Source organism: Choloepus didactylus, chromosome 24 (assembly GCF_015220235.1).
Source record: "Choloepus didactylus isolate mChoDid1 chromosome 24, mChoDid1.pri, whole genome shotgun sequence".
In the NCBI taxonomy this organism is placed as follows: Eukaryota; Metazoa; Chordata; class Mammalia; order Pilosa; family Megalonychidae; genus Choloepus; species Choloepus didactylus.
Genome location: NC_051330.1, coordinates 5,044,061 through 5,071,747, shown reverse-complemented (window position 1 = coordinate 5,071,747; position 27,687 = coordinate 5,044,061). Strand labels below are relative to the sequence as shown.

General features: G+C 36.2%; 2 protein-coding genes and 1 pseudogene across 2 annotated transcripts; 1 reads left to right on the top strand and 2 right to left on the bottom strand.

The window, feature by feature from the left end:
* Window positions 1-2,624: 2,624 nt before the first annotated feature.
* On the top strand, window positions 2,625-3,551 carry LOC119519819 (olfactory receptor 2AJ1-like). The gene has a single exon (XM_037817542.1). It carries the CDS (start codon window positions 2,625-2,627, stop codon window positions 3,549-3,551), a length of 927 nt encoding a protein of 308 aa, XP_037673470.1.
* A 3,652-nt stretch (window positions 3,552-7,203) lies between these two features.
* Window positions 7,204-8,010, bottom strand: LOC119519818 (annotated as a pseudogene).
* Window positions 8,011-11,836: 3,826 nt separating this feature from the next.
* Window positions 11,837-12,769, bottom strand: LOC119519817 (olfactory receptor 2T33-like). The gene has a single exon (XM_037817541.1). The coding sequence runs from the start codon at window positions 12,767-12,769 to the stop codon at window positions 11,837-11,839; it is 933 nt and encodes a 310-aa protein (XP_037673469.1).
* Window positions 12,770-27,687: the final 14,918 nt, after the last annotated feature.

Genomic DNA, 27,687 nt, shown 5'->3' with positions numbered 1-27,687 from the left:
TATATTATGAACTAATCTTGCTAATAAAACAGAAACTCTCAAGGAAGCCATCTATTTAAAGCCATTATTTACAAGTAAGAAAATTCATTCTTTTTACATATGCCATTGAATCAGAATGAAAAACTTAACATGTGGTGGGAGATAGAGCCTATTTAACTTATTTTTTTATACTAAGGCAGTTTCTCATTCATAGATTGATAATCTTGGTTTTACTTTACTTTCAAACAGGTGTAACATGCCAACTTCTGGATTGACTGGAGCAACCCAGTTATGTGTAAGTATAATATATTACATATTTAGATAACCCAGGATTCAATCCCCAGTGCTCATAGACTTTCCTAAAAGAACTTTTGAAAGCTGAAGGGAATAAGGTTTGATAGGCAACTGTAAATAACTCAAATCATTTTATTAATACAGAAACAGTGACAACTATATTAATACTCTGTGTTTTCAGGTTATATGCATATTAACAGTAGCAAAATAATACTAAGCAGAAAAGTAAAAAGCTTTTGGTTGATTTTATTGTTCTTCATCATCTGAAGTCAAGTGGGTAGATGTTTCATGTCTCAGTTGAAGAAAGTTGCCACCACATTAATGTCTTTTTTATTGATTTTTAATATTTTGGGTGAATTCATTTGTTTTATTTTAATTTTCATATTTCTAACTTACAGCAATTGTGAATTAAACTTATATCAAATTATGAGAAGCACATTTTTGCAACATCAGGTTGGGCCTATTTAGGACCAAGTTCATTCAGTCACCATTAAGCATTCAAGAATAAATCAGCAAAATAGCCAGTGGGAAATTTTTGAAACCACCAAAAGATATTTTAGAGTAAATGGCATAATACTTTCCTTGTAAAAATGTGTTTAGTGACTCAGTCAATTAGGTCGCTGAATCCTAATCACAATGTTCTTTAGGTCCCTATGTAAACTGAAATGTGAGTGTCATGTTCTGTTAGAGATAAAGAAGATTGAAATTTTTTTAACATTTAGATTATGATTCCATTTTTACTACACAATGCATGTTGTCTTGTTATCTTTGTCTTACAGTGAAAAGTTTGTGATGAAAAGTGAATTTTAAATAATAATTAGTGTGGGGTGGTAGAAGAGCTCTAGAAGACACCTTTGTCTATCATACTTGATTGTGGAATAAATATTTAAGATTTCTAAGGTTAAATATACTATTTTATGGGTAATGATATTGAAATCTAGCCTGTTCAGTCCAATATCTTTGGGTGTTCATTCATCCACCCCCCGATGCATTCAATCCTTCATCAAACAACAAATGTTTGTTGAATGAATTCTCTAATCCAGTCCCTCTGCTAGATACTGAGCATTGAGAGGTAAATACAAAAGATGCTGTTCCACTCCCCATGGGGATTTTGGTGTAAGGACTTCAGTGAAACAATGTAACAAGTTGCTTTGGAAGTAACTAAGCCAATCCAAATATAGCTGTAATAACTGCTTTGCCTATTTCTCCTTGTTAAATTAAATTCATATATTTAAATATATTCAAAGAAGTAATTTTGAAAACAGTTTTATTTGTATTTAAAACTTGTCAGATTTCTTCGTTATGCATCACATCTATTGAAAGTCAATATAAAAATATAAAATTTTAAATTAATTCCTAAGTGATCCTCAAAACAACCTTATGGACAGTATTCTTCATACTATCCTGTATTAATCAGAAGTTACTATATTTTTATAAAATACTTAGAAGGAATGAAAATAATGATAGGAGGGATCTATTGTGTTTTTTCTTTTATAGCAAAGACAATGCTGCTGAACTACCATCGGTAAGTCAATAATTTAAATTATGTTTTGGGTAGCAGAAATAAATTTTTATTGTGTAATCGATTCTCTACCAGACACCTCTTTATGTCTAATAGTCACACACTGAAACATCCTTCATTCAAGGATTTGGTATTTAGCCATATGAAATAAGGCTTGTAATCAAGTGAATTTCTGTATTTCCTCCTCTCCAGTGAGTTTGCTTATTTGATTAAATCAGTTGCAGCATAAAATGAGAACATTCAAGGAATATCACTTATATAATTTCTCCTCAGGTTTTTAAAATATCTCCTTTTCTTTTTCCCTTTTTATGACATATTGGAATTCCAGAGGTAAATCTACTCTATATAAGATATTTAATTAATGACAATTGTGCCTTAATTCTGACTCTGAATTTTTCTGCAAACTTTTTCATGCTTTCTCCATAAAATTTATTGATAACTGGTTAAATAACACATCTACATATTAATGCAGCCCTTTAAGTTTAGAGACAAGTAGCTAAGGTATAAATTTATGGTGATTGTATGTGTTATGAAGATTTCAGTTCCTAGAGAACATTAATTAAAAATGTTTTGAAACATTATTTTAAATACAAACAAAAATTACGTCACCTTCCCCCAATGTGGCAAGTGTCAAATTTTAGACGGTCTCAAGTTTCTGTAGTGAAGTCTGATGAAAGGCAAATATATTCTATAACCAAAAGTAAAAGATAAAGGACAGGGAAGAAAATGGATTTGACAGGTTGGAATACAATGGATGATTTAATTTGGTGAAAGTAGATTGTAATGGTCTTTGAAATTGTCTTCACAGTTACAGATTAGAAGCAAGAGAATGGCATGGCAAAAGAATCAGACATCAAGGAGTGATTTTGTCCTCCTGGGTCTGTTTCATGGCAACCAGGCTCCTTGGGTCCTCTTTGCACTCCTCGTGTTGGCGCTCCTGATGGCCCTGTTTGGAAACACCACAATAATCCTGCTGGTTAGGGCCGACCCTCGTCTCCACAACCCCATGTACTTTCTGCTCGGCCAGCTATCCCTCATGGACCTCTTGTATATCTCCACCTTCGTTCCCAAAATGGCCCTTGACTTTCTGTCTGGGAACCATCACATCTCCTTCATTGGTTGTGGAGCTCAGCTCTTTCTCTTCATGACGCTGGTGGCTGCAGAGTGTTTCCTGCTGGCTGTCATGGCTTATGACCGCTACGTGGCCATCTGCCACCCGCTGCGCTACTCCATCCTTGTGCGCCCTGGCATCTGTGTGCTCATGGTGGTTGGGTCCTGGGTGGGCGCACTGCTCAATGCCCTAATCCACGTAGTCTACACACTGACTCTTCCCTACTGCGGCTCCAGGGAAATTCACCATTTCTTTTGTGAGATCCCAGCACTGCTGAAACTTGTCTGTGCTGAAACTTCCCGGTATGAAAAGGGTCTGTTTTTCAGTGGTGTTGTTTTTCTCCTCCCTCCCATCTCAGCCATCATAGCCTCCTACGGAAGGATACTCTCCACGGTGATGGGGATAGGGTCAAGCCTGGCCTTCAGGAAAACCTTGGCTACTTGCTCTTCTCATTTGACCGTGGTGTTTCTGTTCTATGGAGCTGCTATCATCAAATACCTTCTGCCAAAGTCTTACCACTCCCCTGAGCAGGATGAGGTGGTCTCCGTCTTCTACACCATCCTTACGCCCATGCTCAACCCCCTCATCTACAGCCTGAGAAACAAGGATATCACTAGAGCCCTCAGAAAACTTTTCAAAAAATGAGAACTGGGAAGACTTTTCCTGTATTACACTAAAAACCTAAAGCAATAAAAGCATTTACATTTAAGTGGTGAGATTTAACTTATCTGTCATATATATGTATAAATATACAGGGCAGATGTTTTGAGAAATAGAGAACAAACAAATCTTATTGTCCCATATCTAAATTTAATATATGACACTGTTTTCTTCCTTGTAATCATCTTTACCTTTTTACTGAACATTGAATAAATAGGGATTTTATTTATTCATGTAAGCTATTAAATGATTTTTCCTTATTCCTATGCAGTCAGCATATATGTTTAATTTTTTAAGATACACGCATCTCCAAATTGAGAAGATTTGATTTCCCCAAATAATTATCTCTATTGATAAAGTAGATTTCTTCCAAAGCTATCATTATAAATTATATAATAATGAATATTTAAAAATGTATACTTTAACTAAATTTTAAGTTGTATCCTAAGATAATCTTGGCTCCAATTTTTTGATGTGGGATTATTGAATCTAAATGTATTGATACACTTACAAGTTTAAAATATGAATTGGTTAAGTGAGGTTTTGACTGCTTAGCAGACTTTAAAATTATTGTTTCATGTATACTTTTTTGAGATAATTTCCTATAAAACTAATAGAAGGAACTACTTTGATATTTGTTTTGTGACAATATTTGTTATTTTTACTATAAAATATAAATTTTAGGGAAGATGTGTAGCTTCTATTTATTGAATGTAGAATTTACAGTGTTCCCTCTGTTTCCTTCATTAGAATTACCAATATACATTTGCTTAATATTTGCTTTGGAAAAATACCATGTATTATGACTTCTCCATTTTCCACAACTGTTTATAAATTTTTACATGCACTTTGCTGTTATTATTGAGCTTAAGATGCATTTATTAACAATCATATATTTTATTGTAGTCTGCTAATTCCATATTATCATGTCTCCTCTACTGCATCAGAGATGACAATCTATGATTTTTTTCCTGGATTAGTACAGATTTCTGTTTATTTCTCATGACTTCTCATCCGACTGACTCCAAAGTACAAAGGTAATTTCTAGATTGTAATAGCAGGTTTTGGTGCAATATTAGAGCCATAACTCACCTTAGATCTTAGTCCAAGGATAACTAATGAGAAAATGCCCTCACAAATTTACAGATTATACAAGTGAGCACTTAGTTAGCACTTATTTATTAGTCTCCTTTTGAGTGATGGTGACACAGTTGATGATGTTTTATGATTTCCATACAGTAAAAGAAAAATGTAGTGACTGAATATTCATGTTTAGTTTCAGATAAAAAGAAGTTGTGTACTTTATTTCTCAGATTGTTTGTGACCTACTCCATTATTGACCATCACCTGTGGTCTTTTTGACAATATTAGAAATGTGGTTTTTTTTGCATGAGAAAAGAAATTTATAAATGAGAACAACTATGTTGAGTAAAAGGGTCACGTGGAGTCTCTGAGAGATTCTGAGGAATATATACAATTTTGAATAATACACGATATCAGGTGATCTCTTCTTGCCTTCCATGAAAATTTTACTGAATACAGGAAAAAACAAGACAGGTTCAGGGAACAGCATATTTTCTTATACTCAGTGTCTATTTTTAAAAGTATGAAAGATAAAATTTGTTTACCTCTCAGGTCAATATTTTTAAATCTAAAATAAAAATAGCTTGACATGGATGTTGATTGAAAGTATAATTTCTGAAATCCCTACATTAATCTTGGAACTGCTATGTAATTCATAGAAATAGGAGAGAATCACAAGAATGTCTTTTATTCCCCTGTGTCATTTTCTATCATATTCCGTTTCAATATAGTTGAGGATTATGATATTTCAGAGTTGGTGTCCCAACTTTTAAGGAAAAAAGAACTATTAAATGATTTTAACATCATTCCTTACACTTACACAAACCTAACTCACCACCGATATAATTTTAACTATTTTGGCATTAGCGACTTCCTAGACTTTCTCATTGGAGCACATAAGATCTTGGTCAGGGGAAATTTAGTGATATGTGAGTGAAAACACTTAAATTGTTTTGAGAATGTGGGAAATAATTTACAACAGTTTAGTTTATGCTGCAGTACTCAACAGTGGCTTGAAATCAGTATGTTTTGAAACCAAAAATGTGGATGTCTTGCTCATTCTGCATGTCATTTTGGGACTTGTCTTCTCTCAAGGATGCAGACGGATGGTGCCTCCCCTAAGTTCATCATCAGTCTGTGAAAGGCAAAAAGAAGTACCTGGGACGTCACTTACTGGCTTTCTCTCTCTTGGCCAGGAGCTAGCCCTGCCTCTTGCACTAATGTTTCATGCTCCCACCTATATTCAAAGAGAAGGAAAGTACCACCTTGTTACAGATTGAAATATGCACCCCACAAAGGCACACTTAAGTCCTCACCTCAGTCCTGTGCATGTGATCTCATGTGTAAATAGTATCTTTGATCATCCTATTAGTTCAGACGAGGCCAAACTGAATCAGGCTGGGCTTTAACACAGCATCACTGCAGTCCTCATTGGCAGAGGAGATGTGGAGGTAGGAAGGCACAGAAGAGAGATTAATTGACAGATGAGCATAGGTTAGAGATATAGATTGAGTTATGACAGTTTCAGAGAGAGTATGATCCTGCAGACACATTAATTTTAAATTCCTAGCCCCCAAACTGTGATCAATACTTTCCTGTGGTTTAAGCCAACCTGTCTGTTACAGAAGCCCTGGTAAACTAAGTCATATCTGACCTTAAGCCCAGGAGTAGGACCAGGTTATTGACCAACATCACTGATTGGTTCACCCTTCTGATTACCAAAATATTTGATTCACTTTAATTTTCTCAAACAAAGTATACTCAGCGCATCTTCAGAGAAGACAGCCAGAAGTCTGGAAGTGCCTTGTCAGAGGACCCTGCCCCGTGATGAGCCCTTTGGTGGTCTGGAAGGACAAACTTCCCACTAAGAGGAGGGAAGAAGGACAGAGCTGCTGGAAGTCACCAGAAAAGCCCACACCAGAGCTAACCTTGCAGTTTGCTAGAGCTCACAAAATGCGGTATAGCAAAAATGGACTGGCTGTCGACAATAGGAATTTACAGGCTTAAAAGTTTATAGTTCTAAGGACTTGAAAATGTCCAAATTAAAGCATCCACAGAATGATTTCTTTTCCCCAAAGACTTGCCCCTGGTGATCCTCGGCTAGTCCTTCTTTCCCAGATTTCATTGCTTCCAGCTTCTGGCTTCCTCTCTGGTTTCTTTGTGTCTTCTCTTTTTGCTTCTGTCTCTCCCTGCTTTTCTGGGGCTTTTATCTTTTATGAAGGACTCCAGTAAGAGGATTAAGACCCACCTTGAATGAGGTGAGTCACATCTCAGTTGAAAAAAAACCTAGTCAAAATATCCTAACTGCAATAGATCTATACCCACAGAAATGGATTAAATTTAAGAACATGATCTTCTCTGGAGTACACGCAGCTTTGAACCATCATATTCCACAATCTGGACCCCTCAAAAGACATGATTTTTTTTTTTTTTTTTTTTTTTTTTAGTGATTGCCATTTAATTCTGTTATCTCTCTCAAAGACATCTCACTAATGAAGATCAGCTCTTCCCCTACTTCTGGACACTCAACCAATAGGAAAAATTCTCAGGATGTTCAAGAGAGGAATTCACAACCTGATGGTCTGTTTGTTCTGGCATCATTACATTTGATTGTCAGTTCTGGGTTGCTTTCCTTCGCTTCCTTTAACAGCTTCTGGATTTGCATACTCGATTCATCTATCTTCAACCTGAGTGTCTGTAGGGGACCGTTCTTTTGTTTTAAAACCTCAAAGAGCACCATTACTCCACTCTGCTCCAAGATATTCTGGCCCAGTTCCAGAGTTTCCAAGCTCTGATTTCTGTTAAGAACAGATGCAAGACCCTGGCAATGAAAAGGAGCAATTGAGCAGCCCCAGAGCCATAAAAATTTTAGGTTACAGTTTGGCTTCTTCAAGGTCTCACAGAGGAACCATAATCCAGTAACTGTGGGATTGAAACCCAGGTCCAGGTGTTAGGCTAGTGATTCCTTAGAGAAGTTATGAGAGACGTTTGCAGCCACATCTAGTTGTGTTGCAATGCCACAGCACTAGGGTCTGTGGCTTGCATTCGGGGTATCTCAAACCCTCACACAGAAGTTTCACCCCTTCATCCCCAAGGTCATTCTTGGCCAAGCACAGGTGTGTCAGCTTCTGGCTGACAATCAGAGCAGAAGCAAGATCCTTGCAGTAGGCTTCTGTGATATGACAATTTTCCAAACTTAGATACTGCAGGTTGCATTTGGAGTGTTCCAGGGTCTCACACAGCAGCAGCAGCATCTCAGTCTGGATGCTACCCTCCAGGATCAGGTGTGTCAGATCTTCTTTCCAATGAAAGCCAGACAGAAGTCTCAATATGCATCAGCAGGAGTGACATTTTTAATCATGCAGCAAGCTCAGGTTCTCGTTTGAACTAAACACAGAGCTGAGATACTTTCGGAGACAAAGGCAGTGATAATCTTTCTGGGACCTCACATTAAAACAAGGATTGGTTCCAAAGCACCCATTCCTAGTCATGACACCACACTTCCCACTTTGAATGTTCAGCAGGCAGGAAGTCCAGCAACAGGGAGAATTCTGCTACTAAGTTCTCAACTTAGAATGTAATTTCCATGCAGAATCATTCTCCAGAATTATCTCCTTTCTACCTGCAGTGAGATTTAAGACATGTTCTTTTGATATGCAAAATGCATCCTTTCTGTCTCAATATCACAAAGCCTTAAATCATTTTGGTAACAATATTAAGTATAAAGTCTCATCAAAATCTGTTACAGGTGTGGTCTGTCCTGGGGCACAATTTCCCTCTGGCTGTAGACTTATGAAACTCAGAACAAGTTATCTGCTTTCCCATATACAAAGGAGGGCACAGAGTAAACATGCCCATTTCCATGGGGAGAAATGGGAAGGAAAACTGGGGTAAGGATTCCTAGGAGTTCTGAAAATCTGCAGGGCAAACTCCATTAGATTTCAAGCTCTGAGAATCATCTCTGGAATGATGTTTTGTCCTCGGGGCTTGATAGAGGAGCAACCCCCACCCTTTCCAAGGGCTTAAGCAGCAGCCCTGCTCTCCCCAAACACTGGGGTGAGGCTCCAGCATCTCCAAACATTCGGGTGGTGGCCGGACTCTTCACAAGCCCTGGGGAATGGGCTCCACTCTTTCTGAAGACTGAGTAGGCAAACACTCTTCCTGAACAATGGTGTGGAAGGATCACCCTCTGCAAGCTCCAGGACATACTCACCTTTCCACATACATGGGTGGGTCCACTCTGCAGGCTCAAGGTGTCTTTTCTTGAGATCTGTTTCCATGTTTCTGCTTTTGAAGTCATTTTCCCCTTAATCTGTCCCTTTTCTGTCCCTTTTAGTCCGGCTGGCAGTGGTTCCTTTCATAACAGCTCTTGCAAAAAACTCATCAGTTTCACATATAGTACACAGGGTTCCCAAACATCAGACAGTAGGACTTTCCACAAATCCTTTCTGGATAACTGCATTTCCAATCTGGACTCATAATGAAATAGCTAACAGCCTCCATGTTAAGTCAAATTCCTCCATGGGACACTATTTTCTGGGGACTCACTTTCTGCAAGCTCAGAATTTTCTGAGTCATCAATTTCTGGGTTCTTTGTACCCAAGAATTCACTTCTCATTTATCCCCTTCCTGTTGCATTTACTATAAGCTACAGTGAGAAGCCGGGATGCACATCAGCTAAATATCCAAGCTTGTCACTGTCAAATTCTACTGTCCATCCAAAATCAGTTTTCAGTTTTGCCAGGTTCTCTGCCGCTTTGCAATAAGGATCACCTTTCCTCGCATTTGCAATGGCACGTTCATCATTTCTGTCCAAGTTCTCATGGGAAGTACCTTCAGTGTACATATTTCTACCAACAGTCTCTTAAATGCAATGTAGGCTTTTCTACCAAGCACCTCACAATTCTTCCAGAATCTTCCCCTTATCCGTTTATGGAGCCATTCCAGCCTTTTTGGTATTTGCAACCACAGCACCCCACTCTCAGTACCAAACCTGTTTCAGTTTGCTAGGGCTGATGAAATGCAGTATATCAGAAATGGACTGGCTTTTAACAATGGGTATTTATTAGTCTACAAGTTTAAAGTCCAAGGCCATGAAAAATTTCCAAATTAAGGCATCAATGGGGTCTTTTCTCCCCAAAGACCATCTACTGGTGATCCTCAGCTGGTCCTTCTCTCCCAGGTTTCATTGCTTCCAGCTTCTGGCTTTAGAGACTCCCTCACTGTTCTCTGTGTCTTTCTCTTTTAGCTGCTCTGTGGCTCTTTGACGTCTGAGCATCTCTGGAGCTTTAATCTGTGTCTTCTCTCTGTCTTTTATCCTCTTCTAAAGGACTTCAATAAGAGGATTAATACCCACCTGAGGCAAGCCTCAACAGAAATAACCTATTCAAAATGTCCCATCCACAATAGGTCTACACCCACAGGAATGGATTAGCTTTAAGAACATGGTCTTCTGGGGTCCATGAAGCTTCAAAACATTACAGATTATTCATGTACTGTACTGGACAAAGCAGTCAGAAAGGCCTGTCTATTCAGGTTCAGTGGGAGGGTGCACAGATTTCACTTATTAATGGAAATTGTCAGCTGTTGATATTTTAAAGCAATCCTTGGAAAATATAATCATTATGCTTTTTAGATGATAGGAATTATGTCACATTCTTCTCTTAACTCTCAACTACCTAACACAGCTCTGGGAAGATATATAGGGACTCTCAGTAAGCGAGACTAGCCATCCTTTGCAACAAAGTTCTATGAAAATATATCAGATATGTAATTAGCATGTAGTTTAGAGTTTGTGGTTTCATGAAGTAATCTATGCTCATATATAATTCCCTAAATATATTTTTATCACTCAACTATATTTACATAAATATTTTTCAAATAATGGAAAACCCAGGCATATAACCCCCATAGACAGGACTGGACTGTAGCACGGCTTCCTGTGTTGTATGCATTTAGAATGAATTGTGTTTGAAACTGATGTTTTTGATGTCATGCATTTATATAATCTTCATGATCATTAAATTACTCCAATTTAATTAATTTAATTTAGTGAAGAGAAAGATGGCCTGATGTAAACTTTTATTCTGGAGTTACAACTTAAAGTTGGAAAATACCACTTTGACATATCAGGAGCAAAACCCTTTAATTGTTGATGATGTGGAGGGGCATGTTTTCTTTACTCCTTGCAGATCTGCAGAGGTGGTGTGATATTTTGAATTAGTATGGGCAGTTGAATGAAAGAGGTGTGATATTTAATTCACACATTGTTAAAATTCACATATAAAGAATTTTTGGCAAGACCCATTATTTTCATTTCATTTTCTTCATTTCTAAACTGAGATCTCTTACAGAACAAAATGTGTAGGTCTTTCTATTTTTGAATAAAAAATTAACATAAAACAAATTTGCATAGTTTTTATATCTGTATAGTTTTTATAACAGTTTACAGAAGGCATCTGATCCAAATTCACAAAGGATCTGAAACCTGCAGACAGTAAGGCTTTCTTTGTAATACATAATAAATGATGTATTTTCATCTGCATAAAAATTAAGTGCAAGTCAATATTTATTCAAATTTAACATGTGAAAAAGTTGCTTGCCTATGTTTGCTCTTAATTGCTATTATGAATAAACATATTCCATATTAATAATGTGGTTAATTTCATCATTTGCAAATTCTTTTTTAATTAGAGCTATTTTCTGAGAAAATATTGACCTTTTTTTTCACATGGGTTATTTTTTTATTTATAATTTTTACCTTAATTATTTGTAATTATGATCTATATTGATTCAAATTTATTATGTAATTATGTAATTATTAATAATCTATCCCATCATCATTAGTGATAGTCATCATATTTCAACCAATACAAATAATATGGTTGATGTCTATTCTGTTGTGTTCTAGTTGGTGTCTCAATCATTCATGCTAATTGCTAGGCCCTCGGTTCAAACCAAAAATACTACCACAAGGTATGATAACAAGGCAAATATAATTTCTACTTTATTTTTCAAACAGGAAATAAATACAGAAAAACAATGCAGTCAGACTGGGAAAGTGAGCATGACATTAATTGATCCAATACAGAAGAGGTTAAATAGGACAAATAAATTCACATTTTGCAAATGTAACCTGAATCCAATTTGGGTGTTGCCATTTTGGCAAATGGTGCTCAATATTGAGATCACCTAAAATGTTTCTCCAGCCACTTCCTCAAGGCCCCCTTGACTTCTTTATTCCTCACACTGTATATAAGGGGGTTCAACACAGGTGTGAGGATGGTGTAAAAAGCTGAGACCACCTTGTCATGGTTCACTGAATGATAAGATTTGGGCCTCATGTAGATGAATATAATGGTGCCATAGTATAGTCCCACGACGGCCAAGTGAGAGGAACAGGTGGTAAACGCTTTCTTCCGGGCCTCAGTGGACCGCATGTGCAGCACAGCCGCCAGGATGAGACCATAGGATGTCAAAATGAGAGACAAAGGGATCAAGAGCATCAGGATGCAGCAGAAGTACATGAACAACTCAAAAATTGTAGTGTCGGCACAGGCAAGGCGCACAAGTGATGGTGCCTCACAAAAGAAGTGATTGATTACCCGAGAGTGGCAGTAAGGGAAGCTCAAGGTCACCACAGCCTGCAATAGCCCATCAACCCCTCCCAGGAGCCAGGAACCTGCTGTCATGAGCAAGCACAACCTTTGATTCATGAGAATGGGGTGGCGCAGTGGGTGACAGATGGCCACGTAGCGGTCGTAGGACATGGCTGCTAAGAGGAAGCACTCACCACCTCCCAGAGTGAGAAACAGGAAGATCTGGGCTCCACAGCCGGTGGGAGAGATGGACCTAGCGTTCACCATGTAGTTGGCTGCCATTTTGGGGATGATGGTGGAGATCAGCATCATGTCCATAAGGGAAAGCTGGCTAAGCAGGAAGTACATGGGCGTGTGGAGTCTGGGATCTGCATAGATGAGGGCAATCATGAGGACGTTGCCCATCAGCGAGGTGATGAAGATCATGAGCACCATGGTGAAAACGAACAGATGGGTCCGCGTGTGGTTGAAGAGCCCTAGAAGAATGAAGTCCATCTCTGTGGTTTCATTTCCATTCTCCATGGCTGTAATCATGCCTGGAAGACATACCAATGACTGAGAGACGAGATCTGTTTTAAAGGAAGCTTGAGCATTTCCTTAAGAAAACTTGTTCAGTTGACATGGGAAATCTCAGACCTGGAGGATGCACTGTGTTTCTATTCTTTCACTTTCCAATAAGATGTTGCCTTATTATCCTGCTTATCATTTTTGCTGTTATTACACACTAGTTTTAAGTTCAAGCTAAATTGGATAACATGTACATATAGAGGTACAAATTAAAATTCTAATAATTTTGAATATTTTCTTCAGTATGCCCATGTATAATCTACTCAGAATATTAAGAAATATTGCATTTGTAATACCAGTTTAGCAACTTTTGGTTATTCCTCTGTTGAAGTAACTTCAGATTCATGCATTTTAGTCTATGATGTGACATCTCTCATAATTATAACTTCATATTTCTCCTATATTTTCTTAATGTGGTCTTACAATATTTACTTCATTTCCTTTAATATTGTGATGAATTAAAATTTAAAAAGTAACAAGTAAACCTCCTTAAAAGTTGGAGACAGAAGATAATCAATTAATTATGACTTGCCCAAATGAACTTGTTCTCACAAAATGATCTTCAGGTCTAGCACCTTCTTCAAATAAAATTTAAGGCATCTCATTTACTTCTAAAATGAGCTTCTCTTTTCATTACTGCCTCTAGGTTCCATTTCTCTTATCCTTAAGTATTTCAAAAGTATAAGTGTATATGAATGTGCAAGTGGCTTCCCCTGTTAAACTTACATGAGGTGTGTCTTCTGCTCATAAATTCAAATTGTCAAAGAGAACAATGGGCTCAGGATTACCAAGAGGATTATGTTTGGGCTTCATCTGTAATAAATGGTAAAGCAAATCCCTTTTTAGTTTGTTACTTAATTGAAAAACAGTGAACCTTGTGTAAATCAGCATCATACCTTTAATAAATACTAGCATGTTTTGATGGTGAGAATATATTGCCAATGTCCGTCCTTCATGTCATTAAAATACATAAATATCTGACATGTTTGTCAAAATCGAAGTAAGTACAATATAATATTGAGCATATCACTCGCTCATGCTTTGTTTATGCAATAATATGTATTATATATCCATATTAAGAAATTAATTGCTACTGTAATTTATGTTATTGTATACATATACTGCAGTATATTTATGAATATTTAGGTTATTTCTAATCCTCCTTAATATAATCCTTGCCTTTGTGCATGAGGCAACATTTTCCCTAGTAAATATTCTAAAAGTAGATGTTTTTGGCTTTAGGATAACTGCATCCCCAACTTTTATAATCCCATCAACTGTTGATTTGTGTTTCAATTCTTCCAAATGTGATTTTGTTAAATATCATTAGGTTCAATAATTATTGCCAGTCATATAAGAGTGGAAAGCAATTTGTTTTAAGTTACATGTTCCTTAATGTTAGTGAAGCAAAAAGTCCTTTTATCTATTAATTGCCCTCTTGGATTTCTTCTGCAAGCCCTCTGTGAATACCTCATGTGCATGTTTTCTATTAGATTGTTTAAATTATCCTCATTGATTAAATAATTATGTATATTCTGTTATTTATACATATTGTTATATCTTGATATTTATATATATATTTAAATATCTTCTCCAGCCCATTTGATATATTTATAATTTGCATTACATTATTTTGAACTAAAGTTTCACATTCTATATTATATGTATTTGGGACACTTATATGTTATTATTCAGTTATTATTAGTGTACTGCATTACATTAAGATATTTCCCCATGTTCAACTATCTGAATATTACTTGGATAAAAGTTTTATTGATATATAACTTTCTGAACATATAATCATAGTAATTTTGGCATTACTTTTGTACCATTTTTACATGTATGGATATCAAATATATTACCCTCACAAAGTACATTGTGTAGAGATCATCTTTTAGTTTGTATTTTCCAAAATTTTAAAAAAATAGGGATAAAATTTTTGGTTGAAATCTTTTAAAACATAGTTGTAAAATAATCTGAGCCTGTAGAGAAAATTTGAATACTCCATTCACTTTCCTATTTGTCATTTGTCAATTGGGTTTATGTATTACTTTTTAAATTCAATTTTGCCTATTTCATATGCTAAAGGGACCACTTATCCTCCCTAACCTTGTCTGTGTCCTCTTTATTCTCAACAGGCATCCCAGGCCTTTACTGCATTCTGTGGATACACAGATCTGAATGTCATGAGCCCCACATCAGTGCACACTGGGAACTGAGATAAGAATTACAGTTTGCTTAAATAACGTGAAGACTGGGGCAGGGGCATGGCAAAATTCTAAAATCCTGTTGAAATTTTCTTAGCAAATAGCTTGGAGATTTGAAGCAGGTCATAAAGCCCTTTATCAAGTCAGTCTTCTTGTTTTTAGACTCAAGAATAAACTATTTTTCTTATACATAATGTTGTCTTCAAGCACTGGCTTTCTTTGCTTCCATCGGGGTCACTTTCTGCTCTATACTTAGGTAAACTGAAAACCACCAGCTAATGCACTGTGCTTAAGGGCATCTTCCCAAACTATTTATCAAACGATAAAATGTTGAAATATTATTTTGAAAAACCTCTGTGGATTTACAATAAAAGAAGAAATTACTTAAAAATAATCATTGTGATATTATTACATATTTCTTTCACTGAATTAGCAGTTCCATTTTATATATCCAAATAAATATCATGTGAAGTATCCTTGCTATTCACAATTAACCAGCAGGAAATCTGAAGTCTAGAAAAAGATATCTCAGTCATCTAAAATATGCAGTTTAAAAATTGGAGAGTTGATACCAGTATGTGTCTTCCCAATCCTTAATTCAATAGAATTCGTGTTTAAAATTATATAGGTGTAAAAGTACAGATTTACAGATTTAACAGCCAAGATTCTTGAGTTTGAACACCCATGCCATTTTTTTAGAAGTTGGATAAGTTTGGGCAATATATTTAAATCTCACTTTTGTTATGTGCAAAATCTGATGAAATTATATATACATATATATATAAATTATTCATGACTGCAGGAGAAAATGCTTATGAGAACATCCTGGAATCCATGACATAATAAAATAGCTCCACAAAGATTTGCCATTGTTGTTATTATTATTATTATTATCATCATTATTATTGTGACCAATGAATAGCTGTTTCCCACTCAAATGTTTGAGAAGTAAAATTAATATTTATTTCAAAGCTCACACAATATAATTCTAATTATTTTGTAATCAAAGTATAAAAATGTTATTCATATATAAATCTTCTTTTTCAGCTTAAATGGCAATGTTTTCTTTTTCAGTTTGGATTGTTTTTTCTGCACTCTGTCCAGTTCTATGAATTTCTTTTGACATAGGGTCAAAATCACAATAAATTAATCATGATAAGTGTACTCATTCTAATGCTATTAAATTATTTGATTTTAATTCTGAAATTTATTCTTATGTCTTTATTCAATATATTATGAGAATTTTAATTAGCATCATGGAACTTGTCATCTATGCAACAATTTCTTTCAGTCTCAAAATTTCAAAGCAGCTGGTTAAATGATGAAATATTATTATGTGATATTTCATATAAAAATAAGCATTTGCATGCAAGTGAATCCAATTTTGTGTAATTCAACAGGATCAAAGTACAAGATGGATATGCTGGTGACTAGAATTTCTACTTTCTATAATGTTGTTCTTGCACATTGCAAACAGGATAAAATCACATTCTCTTTTATTTTCTAGTTGTAGAAGATGTTTGATTATGGGGAACTCAGTCATTTTAAAACCAATGTCTCATTTCTATCTGTACTTCAATGCAGTGTTCCCAGAATCAGCAGAGCTGCATTCTTCCTTAATGTATACTTTGTGGTATACACTGCTGACCAATATTTTGGTAGGACCCTAATAAGGTTGTTTTCTTCACTTTTTTACTAGAATTTTAAAGTTGAAAAGACTCTAATTCCATATCCACATTCTGTAGATGTGGCAATTTAGCCATATAATTATTTTAATAATTGGTCCAAACATTGTTTCAAGCACTATCCTAACCTCTTCATATGCATTGCCCCATCTAATGTCACAAAAACTAAATGAGGTAGATGGTTATTGTATCAGAATTGAAAACTAAGGACATGAGCATTACATTAATTTATTTCTCCCTCGACAATAGGGGGAGAAGTCAGGTCTAAAACTAGGCAGCACGAGTCCAGAATCTGGGTTTTGAAAGTAAATTTTCCATGGTTGCTTTAGGTTTTTTATTATTGCTGTTGTTCCAACTATTACCTCAGTTATGAAAAGACACATTGAATAAAACAAACAAAATAAAATAAATAATTGTTTCTCAAACCCATAGGACAGACCAAATGATTCTCTTTTGTGTAATTGAGAAATTAATTCAAAGAAGGCAAAATGTTTGCCAAAGTCACTCACAATTGATGTAGTCCCATGCTCATGTTTTCTGTCAAATATATGCCAATGGCCAAAAGTAAATTTTGAAGAATTAGTTTTGAATAGATCCTTGAATAAATGAAAAAACGTGTAAGTGTAAGAACATTGATATAAATGAATGAAAAGGAATCCCTTTCCTCTCTGTAATTTTAATCACACAAAGAAAGCGATCTGCAAAGTCCAATGCATTTATGGTTTGAGTGGTGAGACTTAAGTGCATGGGCTTGTGTTAGACACATTTCCTCCACCCTATGAGTCTCGAGCTGGTGTTTCTATAATCGGTCAGCAATTGCCCTACAGGATTGTTGTAAGAATGAAATATGATAGTATACATGGAGTGCTATATTAATTACTGGCTTTTCGTAAGTTAATAAATTGTACCCACCAGTGTTTTCATCTATTCCCAAACTGTCACTTTTCTAAGCAGAAACTGATAAGGAGATGATTTAAATGATACAATTAAACGTATCTGTCTATATTGAGGCTAGTGCATGGAGAAAAACTAAAGTCTCCCGAATAATGTATCGATATTTGTTTCATAATTATAATTTGTTAAAGGTAAATATATGCAATATAAACATGAGGAAATGTCCAATCATTAGGGAAATGAAAGAAACACATTGTTTAAACCAATTAATTAATATTTTATCCACCAAAACTTGAATTTCAGTTGAAATATGCATTTCTAGTAGGAATTTGGTGAAAATTATTTGAAGGGTAAAAACGAAAAATCATTTATAAATCAGAGTTTTGTAATATGGGGTGAGATCCATAGAGCCAGTCTTGTCTCTTAGGATCATTAATATATGTTCTGGATTTCATTCTAAGAAATAATCCAAAATAAAGTGAAGACGGAACCATATACACAAAAGGCTTTTTGCAAAGTCTTTCACAATGTGTAAAGAGAAAAACTATTATGGCAATATTAAGTTATCCCATGGGTCACAATATAACAGTCAGGGCAATCTCAAGCCTCATGCTAATTGATAGAAGCAGACGCAATGTCTGATAAATTATATATAATGTATAGGGCAGAGAATAAATGGGAATAGTTATGATGTTATTGGGTGAAATTTAGATATTTTAGTTTCCCTGTTTTCAAAATGGTGAGGATGATGATCTAGTTCTCAAAATGAAAGAAATAAAATGGGCAACACTGAAAGCACTAGAGAACATTACCCCGAGTTGTAAACAGTCTCAGAGTGAGGTACTAACCTGTCTCAGGAGCAGCCACGTTGCATGAAGTGCTTACCACTACATGCCCCCTGCCCTCTATGTCCCTGTTTTAGAGCTCACTAAACACTTCTGTTGCATTATAAGATGGAAGATACCTGGCTAAAGCCTTAGGGAGCCCTGAGCTTCAGAGTATGGGAATACCAATGGGGAATTTAGAAAAATAAGAAAACTGTCTTGTCCATTTGTTACCTCCATATAGGATTATTTTCAGTCTTGGATATTTGATGCCTGGAGAAAATGACCTGTTTGACTAACATGATACTAAAGTCAGGATATGACTAATTTGAAATCCATAGCTTCCTTACAGTATTGTTCGTATTAGGTGAGATAAAATACGTGAAGTGCTTATTTCATACCTGGCAATTTATTTAGCATCAAGCCTGCTAAGCTACAGTTTAGCAGTTGTCAATTAAGAGCTGGTAATTAAATGAGGATAGAGTGTTGCTTATTGAAGTGTCTTGCCTGGCAAGATGTTTTTCCAAAAGGCATGGCTGAATTGAACTCTTCCAGTCTTGAAACTTTCTAGCTGTATGAATTGGGGAAAGTTACATAAACTCTCTGAGCCTCAGTTTAGGGATCTGTAAAAGAGGAAAACTATGCCTCTCCCATGAGATTCTTTATGAGGATTAATTTATGTAATAAATATAAAGCACCAAATCTATCAAATAAAAGTAAGCTCCTTTCCCTCTTTTCTCTCTGCTCTAGCAGAAAACGTTGCCTTCTGATTTGATGGACAGTAATGAAAGAAGATTTTTAAAATGAGAAGAAAAGCTTTTACCTGGTGTACCAGTTTGTATACATTATGTCCCTAAGAAAAAGCCATATTCTTTAATGCAATCTTGTGGAGGCAGAGGTATTTAGTGTTGAGTAGATTGGAATCCTTTGAGTGAGTGTTTCCATAGAGATGTTACTCAATCAACTGTAAGTGAAACATTTGATTGGATAATTTCCTTGGAGGTGTTACCCCACCCATTCAGGGTGGGTGTTAATTGGATCACTGGAGTCCTATAAAGGAGTTTACAGACAGAAGGACCTCAGAGCAGCTGTGAGTGACATTTTGGAGAGCAACTGAGAGTAACATTTTGAAGAGAGCTAAGAGAGGACAGAATGCCCCAAGAGCAATATTTTGGAGAATGCCATTTTGAAAGACAACCTTGAAGCAAGCAGACACCAGCCATGTGCCTTCCGAGCTAACAGAGGTTTTCCAGATGCCAATGGCCATCCTCCAGTGAAGGTACCCGATCGTTGATGCTTTACCTTGGACAATTTGTGGCCTTCAGACTGTAACTTTGTAACCAAATAAAACCCCTTTATAAAAGCCAATTCAATTCTGGTATTTTGCTTAATAGCAGCATTAGCAAACAGGAACGCCTGGCAACTAAGATCACCTTAAATCTGGGAGATTGTTACAATGTTGTACTGTATAAACAAAACAAATACACATTTAATACTTGATTGAACTGCAGCTCTGCAAAAGAAATGATTGGGAATTAGGAAAACTGGTTGAATTACTGTCAATAATTATACAATGAATGCCCAAACTAATATATAAAGGCCTATTTGAAATGCATATGAAAATAGGTACGTGCAAATAGACATAGTTATGTCAGAAAGGAGAGGATAAACAGCAAAAATATAAATCAAATGCTGGTAATTATGAATAAATTAAATAATAGTAGTATTAATTATAATAGTCAAAATGATTACTATTAACTGAGGAATTACTGTCTGATATGCACTGTGCCTGAATTTACTTTCACAGTTATACTTCTGTAGACCCATGAAACGAGTGATAACTTTATCCTCCATTTACAGACAAAGAAATTGGGCCTTAACAAGATTAGGTAACTGACAGGGCCAAACTGATGATAAGAACATGATATAGAATTCAAACCAAGGCCATCTAATTTCCAAGTTGGTATCATTACTGAGCCTGAAAATGTTCAAAACATGGGAAGCCAGGAGAGGAAGACACTTTGCCCATTTCCCCATAAAAGCACACAGCAGAGATGTCTCGGTGTATGTGTGCAGACAAGGTGCCTTCCTCCACTTATTTATAACTTGTTTCACTTTTATTCTCAACAATGTTCATATTTTTCTCTGATAGGGCTCTTGCATTTATTTACATTTTTTTCCTGGGAATTTTAAAGATTTTGATGTAGACATATTTCATGTCATTTTAAATGTCATTTTCTAAATATTTTGTCTCTGGCATATGGAAATAAAATTAACTTTTATAGAATAAGTATATATGAGACATTTTAAAAATTTACTGATTTTCATCCTTTTTTTATTTGCTGATAGTTGCATTTAAACCTACAATACAGTGTTTCTCCATAATCTTTAACACATAGCATTTTCTAATTTTCATTGTAACTTGTTTTTTTTGGCACATGCCCCATATGCTCATGGCTTACATTTTTCTTCATCACAACATACAAAGACCTTATGTTCTGTGACTAATGTCACACACACTCACACACACACATCCCCATCAGAAATGCATGCACATGTGTACCAAAGACATACACTAGAATATTCACATCAACACTATTCAAAATACTCAAACATCAGTATGAACAAAATAACCATCACTAGTAGTATGCATAAGTAAGTCACATTACAGTCATATCATGTAATACCATAGAGTAATAAAAATAAACTAACTGCTGCTAACTACACCTCCATGGATGAGTCTCAGAAACATAGGGTTATGTGAAAGCTGCCAGATAAAGTACATACAATATGAATTCATATATATATATATATTTATATATATAACTTCGACAACATGCGTAAATAATCCCTGTTACAAGTAATATAGTAGCTCCTGCTGGGAGGGAGGATGGATATCGAATGGGAGAGGACATGAGGGATTCTTCTCATCTTCTCATGTGCTGATTATTTGATATCAGTTTCATACAAATGTGTTCATTTTGTGATAATTTCTTATGATTTATGAACATATTGCATACAAAATTTTGTGATAATTTCTTATGATTTATGAACATATTCCATACAAATCATACTTTCTATTTATGTCTATCTAAACCATACTTCAAATAATTGTTCACTTAAAAGGCATGTTAATCATGTAAATGAACATATATTGCAGTGTATGTAGATTAGAAGCCCTGTTGGAACTTACAGATAAAATGCTGTAAAAAATTAAAATTAATTACATCAATCAGAGAGCTACAATGTATAGCATACTTAGGCCAAAATAAAACTGAAAAAAGCTGAATGATGAAGCTACAATTGGACATAAAGGCCTTGTTTTAGGGAGTGATCTGGCCTATAGATATATAAAGTTGGGAGTAATCATCACAGGAAATGTTTAATTCCTTTAAAAGTCCTTACAATGTAGTTTTTTTTTCTTGAATCTTCCACTTGATACTAAGTATAATTTAGATTTACAAACTATGGCAATGAGCATTTGATACAAAACACAAATGATTCATAAACATAAGGAATTTCAAATGAAAAACACAATGAAAAAATTATATACTATATAAGATCCTTTCAATTTTCAAAAATTAAGATGTTTTAACTGAATTTTGGAGATGTCAATCACAAAGATATCTTCTATTCCTCTTGGGAATGTAAATTGTTACAAATATTGTTCCAGTTTACTAATACTGCCATTATGCAAAATACTAGTGTTCTAGTTAGCTAATGCTGCTGGAATGCAAAACACCAGACATGGACTGGCTTTTATAAAGGGGGTTTATTTGGTTACACAGTTACAGACTTAAAGTCGTAAAGTGTCCATCAAACATCCTCTAGTGAAGGTACCCTTCACTAGAGGATGGCCAATGGTGTCTGGAAAACCTCTGTTAGCTGGGAAGGCATGTGGCTGGCATCTGCCTGATCCCAGGTTGTGTTTCAAAATGGTGTTCTTCAAATTGTCTGCATCAGCTTCCAATGGTCATCTTCAAAATGTCTGTCTCAGCTTCAGCTAGCTCCTCTCTCAGCTCCTATGCCTTCTTCAAAGTGTCCCTCTTGGCTGTAACAAGCTCACTCCTTCTGTCTGAGCTTATATAGGGCTCCAGTGAACTAATCAAGGCCCACACTGAATGGGTGGGGCCAGGCCTCCATGGAAATTATCTAATCAGAGTCATCACTCACAGTTGGGTGGGTCACATCTCCATGGAAACACTCTATCAAAGAATTACAATCTAATCAACACTAATAGGTCTGCCCACACAAGATTGCATCAAAGATAATGGGGTTTAGGGGGACAAAATACATTTAAACCAGCACAACCAGAAATGGTTTAGCTTTTATAAAGGGGATTTATTTGGTTACAAAGTTACAGTCTGAAGGCCATAAAAATGTCCACAGTAAGGCATCAACACAAGTATACCTTCAGTGAAGGACGGCCGATGGCATCCGGAAAACTGATTAACTGGGAAGGCACGTGACTGTCATCTGCTTGTTCCCAGGTAGCATTTCAAAATGGTGTTCTCCAAAATGTCAGTGTCAGCTTCCAACTGCCATCTTTAAAATGTGTCTCTCAGCTGCAGCTGCACTGAGTTCCTTCTGTTTGACAGCTCTTTTATACGGCTCCGGTGATTTAATTAAGACCCATGTTGAATTGGTGGGGCCACACCTCCATGGAAATAATCTGGTCAAATATTTCACCCACAGTTGATTGAGTCCCATCTCCATGGAAACACTCAATCAAAGGATTCTAAGCTAATCAACACTAATACATCTGCCCCAATAAAATTTCATTAAAGAACATGGCATTTTGGGGGACAAAATGCAGCCAAGTTGGCACAAATATGTTGTGTTATCACAACACTTGGCATTGTTCTGTAGCTATGAACATTTTCATAGCCTACAAACAAGCAATTCCAGTCATAGATATACACCCAATATAAACTCTTGTACTTGGGAGTCAGGTGACTTGTACAACAATGTTCATAGCAAAATCACATATCATAGCAGGAAACTAGACATAAACAAAGCATCCATGAACGACACATTCTATAATTTCCCATGAATATATATTTGGTGATATTTTAATGGGGGAAGGCATATGGATAGGATATGGAAGACACTGAAAGGACTTAAATTATTTTACTATTTTAGTTCTTGGGTTGGTTGATGGGCTAGAAGTATGCATTATAAGCAAAAATTTAACTAAAGTAATATATGCATGCACCAATAAATATATTGTCTTAAACCAGGAATAAGTGTCCCTAAAGGTCATTACAGATTGTTATGAAAATTATTGACAATGGATACAAAGAAATTGTTTATGAATCTCTAACATATTTCACAGACAATGTATTACCACTTCCAATATCATTGCTCATGTATAGATGTAACATCAGTAACAGTTTATTTGCATAATGGCTTATATCTAACTGTAAATTTAGGGCCAGGTGTTTAGCAAACTACTCACTTATTTAGCATGAACATGTAGACAGTAAAAAGTTCACATTATTTGCTGACTGGATTATAAAATATTAATACAACCTTGGAAAAGTTTGAGTGTTATTAATAAAGTTGAACATATGCGTCATCAATGGCTAAGCTAGTTCACTCCTAGGTACACGTCCAAGAAAACTGAGCTCATATGCCCACGAAAATAGATTTGTGTGGAAAGCTTTATGGCAGTTTTATTCATTATAGCCCAAAATGCACAATTTTGGAATGGAAACAATTGCCATATATGCATACATTGAAATGCTAATCATCAATAAGTGATGATATTATTGATATATGAAAAAGCGTGGTTGAATCACAGAAATATGTTGAGGAAAAGTACCAGACACAAAAGAGAAGCTATTTTCTAATTCCAGTAATAAGAGCTTCCACTCAATGATGGAAATCAGAATAGTGATTTACTTTGTTGGGGCAAAAGTATTAACAGGGAAGGAGCACAAAGGAACTGGATTATAGAAATGTTCCACCTGTGGTTTTCCCCAACTCAAATAATGGCATTTTCATATGCTTAATGCAAAATAGTGTAGTTTTAAACCCTTATAATTCCCTCACATTTCCTCTGTCACAAACATCAAATATCCCTCTTTTACTACTTGGACCAATTGTTGCTTCTCCTCCTTGGTCCAAAGCAGTTTCTTGTCACAACTGGACTTCTGCAGGGACCTCCAAATGCCCATTTCAACTCTCTACTCAAAGCCAAGCAATGAGTGTGCCATTAACTTAGACTGAAGCCATAATCCTCACAGTGATTCTTGCACAGCAAGTTCTGGTCCTACTACCTCTGCTCATTTCTTACTACTCTACAATTTACTCCTTTGACTAAGAAGGGAATGCCACATCTTCAGCATATCCTCAGTTGCTTCCCTGTTTTTCCAGAATATTGATCCCCATTTAGCTGCTTCACTCACTTCCTCATCTACCTTCAGTTTTAGTCCAAATGTCATCTTTCTAATTTCCCTTCCCTAACTAGTTTATTTAAAATTGCAGTATCTCCCAACTTTCTTTATCCCAACCACCTGTTTAAATTTTCTTTGTGGCAGTTGCTACATTTGTTACATCATAAAATGTACTTATTCATTTTATTTTATTTTTTTCTGCTTTCCACATTGAAATGTAAACTTCATAAAAGCAGAGGTTTCTGTTGGTTTTTAATTTTTCTTTAGACCAGTGCTCAAATTGTGCCACATACACAGCTAAAGAATGAAACATTTGCTGACTGAATGAATGAATGAGAGGATTATAAACTTTATATTACTATATGGTTATTATAAAAAATATCTTGATGTTATATGTTTAGATAGCTTATATTCCCTACTTATTGCATTTCTGAGTATTAAAAATGAAATTACAAAATACTTGCCATATATATGGCAAATGTGACAAATGTTAAAAGTTGGTGGATCTGGGTTACTGGGTGAGTGGTATGTTGGCGATCTCTGTATGGGTTTTACATTATTTTTGCAACTGTCCTGGTAAGCTTGAAATTATTTCTAATTAAAACGAATAAAAATGAAGACTCTTTATTAAATGGGAACATTCAGTTAACAAGGCTAAATTTTATTGTCTTAGAAGCTTAAAATTTATAAGCATGCAATTTTTCTACCTTCTAGATTGAAAATCCAACTATATGATTTAAATAGATTTAAATAGATTTCATAATCTACACATAGGTTGATTTGCAAAGAGAATATGGTCAGTTAACTAGTTATCATAAGCGCTGATCAGATTTTGAGCATTGAACATTAACTATGCTCAATTCCCCACCAATTTTTACAACATGGAACACATTCTAAATTTCTGCAAGATTTAATAAGTTATATGAATTCAACATGGCTAATCAGGGAGAGGCTGGCTTCACTTTTCTCTCCCCAAAACAACTAGAGAACAAGCAGAAACTGTGTGGAGCAACAGTTCTGGAGCTCTAGAGATCAGGAGGAGTGCTGTGCAACACTCAGGAAAGTGCAGAAGAAGAGATGGAGATGTAGTGAGAGAACATGAGCTAGACCCCTCAGACCCATCTCCCACTCTCAGGGAAGAAAATTTCAGGTGCCCAGTCCCTGGCAGGTGGGCAGCTACTGACTTAGAGGCCAGCAGAGGTCCACTCTCCCAAGAACAGTGGAGGACATGGTCTAGCCCTGTTCCAGCTTTTGGTTGGCAAATTTGGACGTCTGAGACTGAGGTTTCAGTCTGCTTGGTTAGGCACATCTACAACATTATCTGGAGCTGACAGCTAAGAATAGCCTGCTTTCTGTGAGCTGAGGGGAATAAATTGCTGAAGATCACCATGTGCTGGCAGGTGGGGAAAGCACAACTCTAGGAAGACATCTAAAAGCTTTGGAGCCAGGAGGGCCATATAATGGGCAGGCCGGGAAAGTGCACCACTGGGGAGTGGAATTAAAGGCTTTTTGGTGCCTTTACCTGACTCTCTTCCCAGGAGCTACGGAACTGGAGTGTACCCTTTCACATGTCCCTTGCCCAGCTCTGGTTGGGGAATACTGATGAACCAAGAGTCAAAGAAGAGCATTAACACAAACACAACCAACAATGAAAACTTTGATGAGAGAAAATTTGACCTTCAGAATAAACTCACCAAGATAAGCTGAAGCCAAGTGTGCCAGTTTGGATGTATTATGTCCCCCAAACCACCTTTATCTTTGGTGCAATCTTGTGGGGGCAGATTGATTAATCTTTTTGACTAGGATGTGACCTTTTGATTGGATGTTTCCATGGAGATATGATCCACCCAACTGTGGGTGAAGACTTTGACTGGATAATTTCCATGGAGGTGCTACCCCATCCATTCAGGGTGGGTCTGAATTAAATCACTGGAGCCATATAAATGAGTGGACAGAAGGAACTCAGAGCAGCTGTGAGTGACATCTTGGAGAGCAACTGAGAGAGACATTTTGGAGACAGCCATTGAAAACAGACTTATGCTAGCCCAGAGTCTGCTCTAGAGAAGCTAAGAAAGGACAGAATGCCCCAAGAGCAACATTTTGAAGAATGCACAGGAGCTGAGATAGGAGCTGGAACACAACCTGGAATCAGCAATGCCAGCCATGTGCCTTCCCAGCTAACAGAGGTTTTCTGGATGCCATTGGCCATCCTTCAGTGAATGTACTCTATTGTTGATGTCTTACTTTGGACACTTTATGGCCTTAAGACTGTAACTTTTCAACCAAATAACCCCTCTTTATAAATTCCAATCCATTTCTGCTATTTTGCATAATGGCAGCGTTAGCAAACCAGAACAGATTTTGGTACCAGAGAAGTGGGGGTGTTGCTGAGTATACAAATACCAAACATGTTGGAATGGCTTTTTAAATTGATAAGGGAAAGATTATGGAAAAATTGTGAGGAGCTTGATAGAAAAGGCCTAAATTGCTTTGAAGAGACTGTGGAAATATGGACTTTAAAGATACTTCTTATGAGGCCTTGAGCAAAAGGGATGAATGTGTCATCGCCAACTGGAAGAGAGGTGATCCTTGTTTTAAAGTCACAGAGAATTTGGCAAAATTGTGTCCCAGTTTCAGATGGAAGGCAGAATTTGAAAATGATGAGCTGGGATATTTAGCTGAAGAAACTGTGACACTAAATACTGAAAGTATGGCCTGGCTTCTCCTTGCAGCTTATAGTAAAATAAAAGTGGAGAGGGATACACTGATAAATGAACCCTTGGGTTCAAAGAAACCAGAGACTGATAGTTTGGGAAATTCCAGGCTTCCAAAAAGTGAGTCCTCAGAGGCTACAGCCCCACAAGA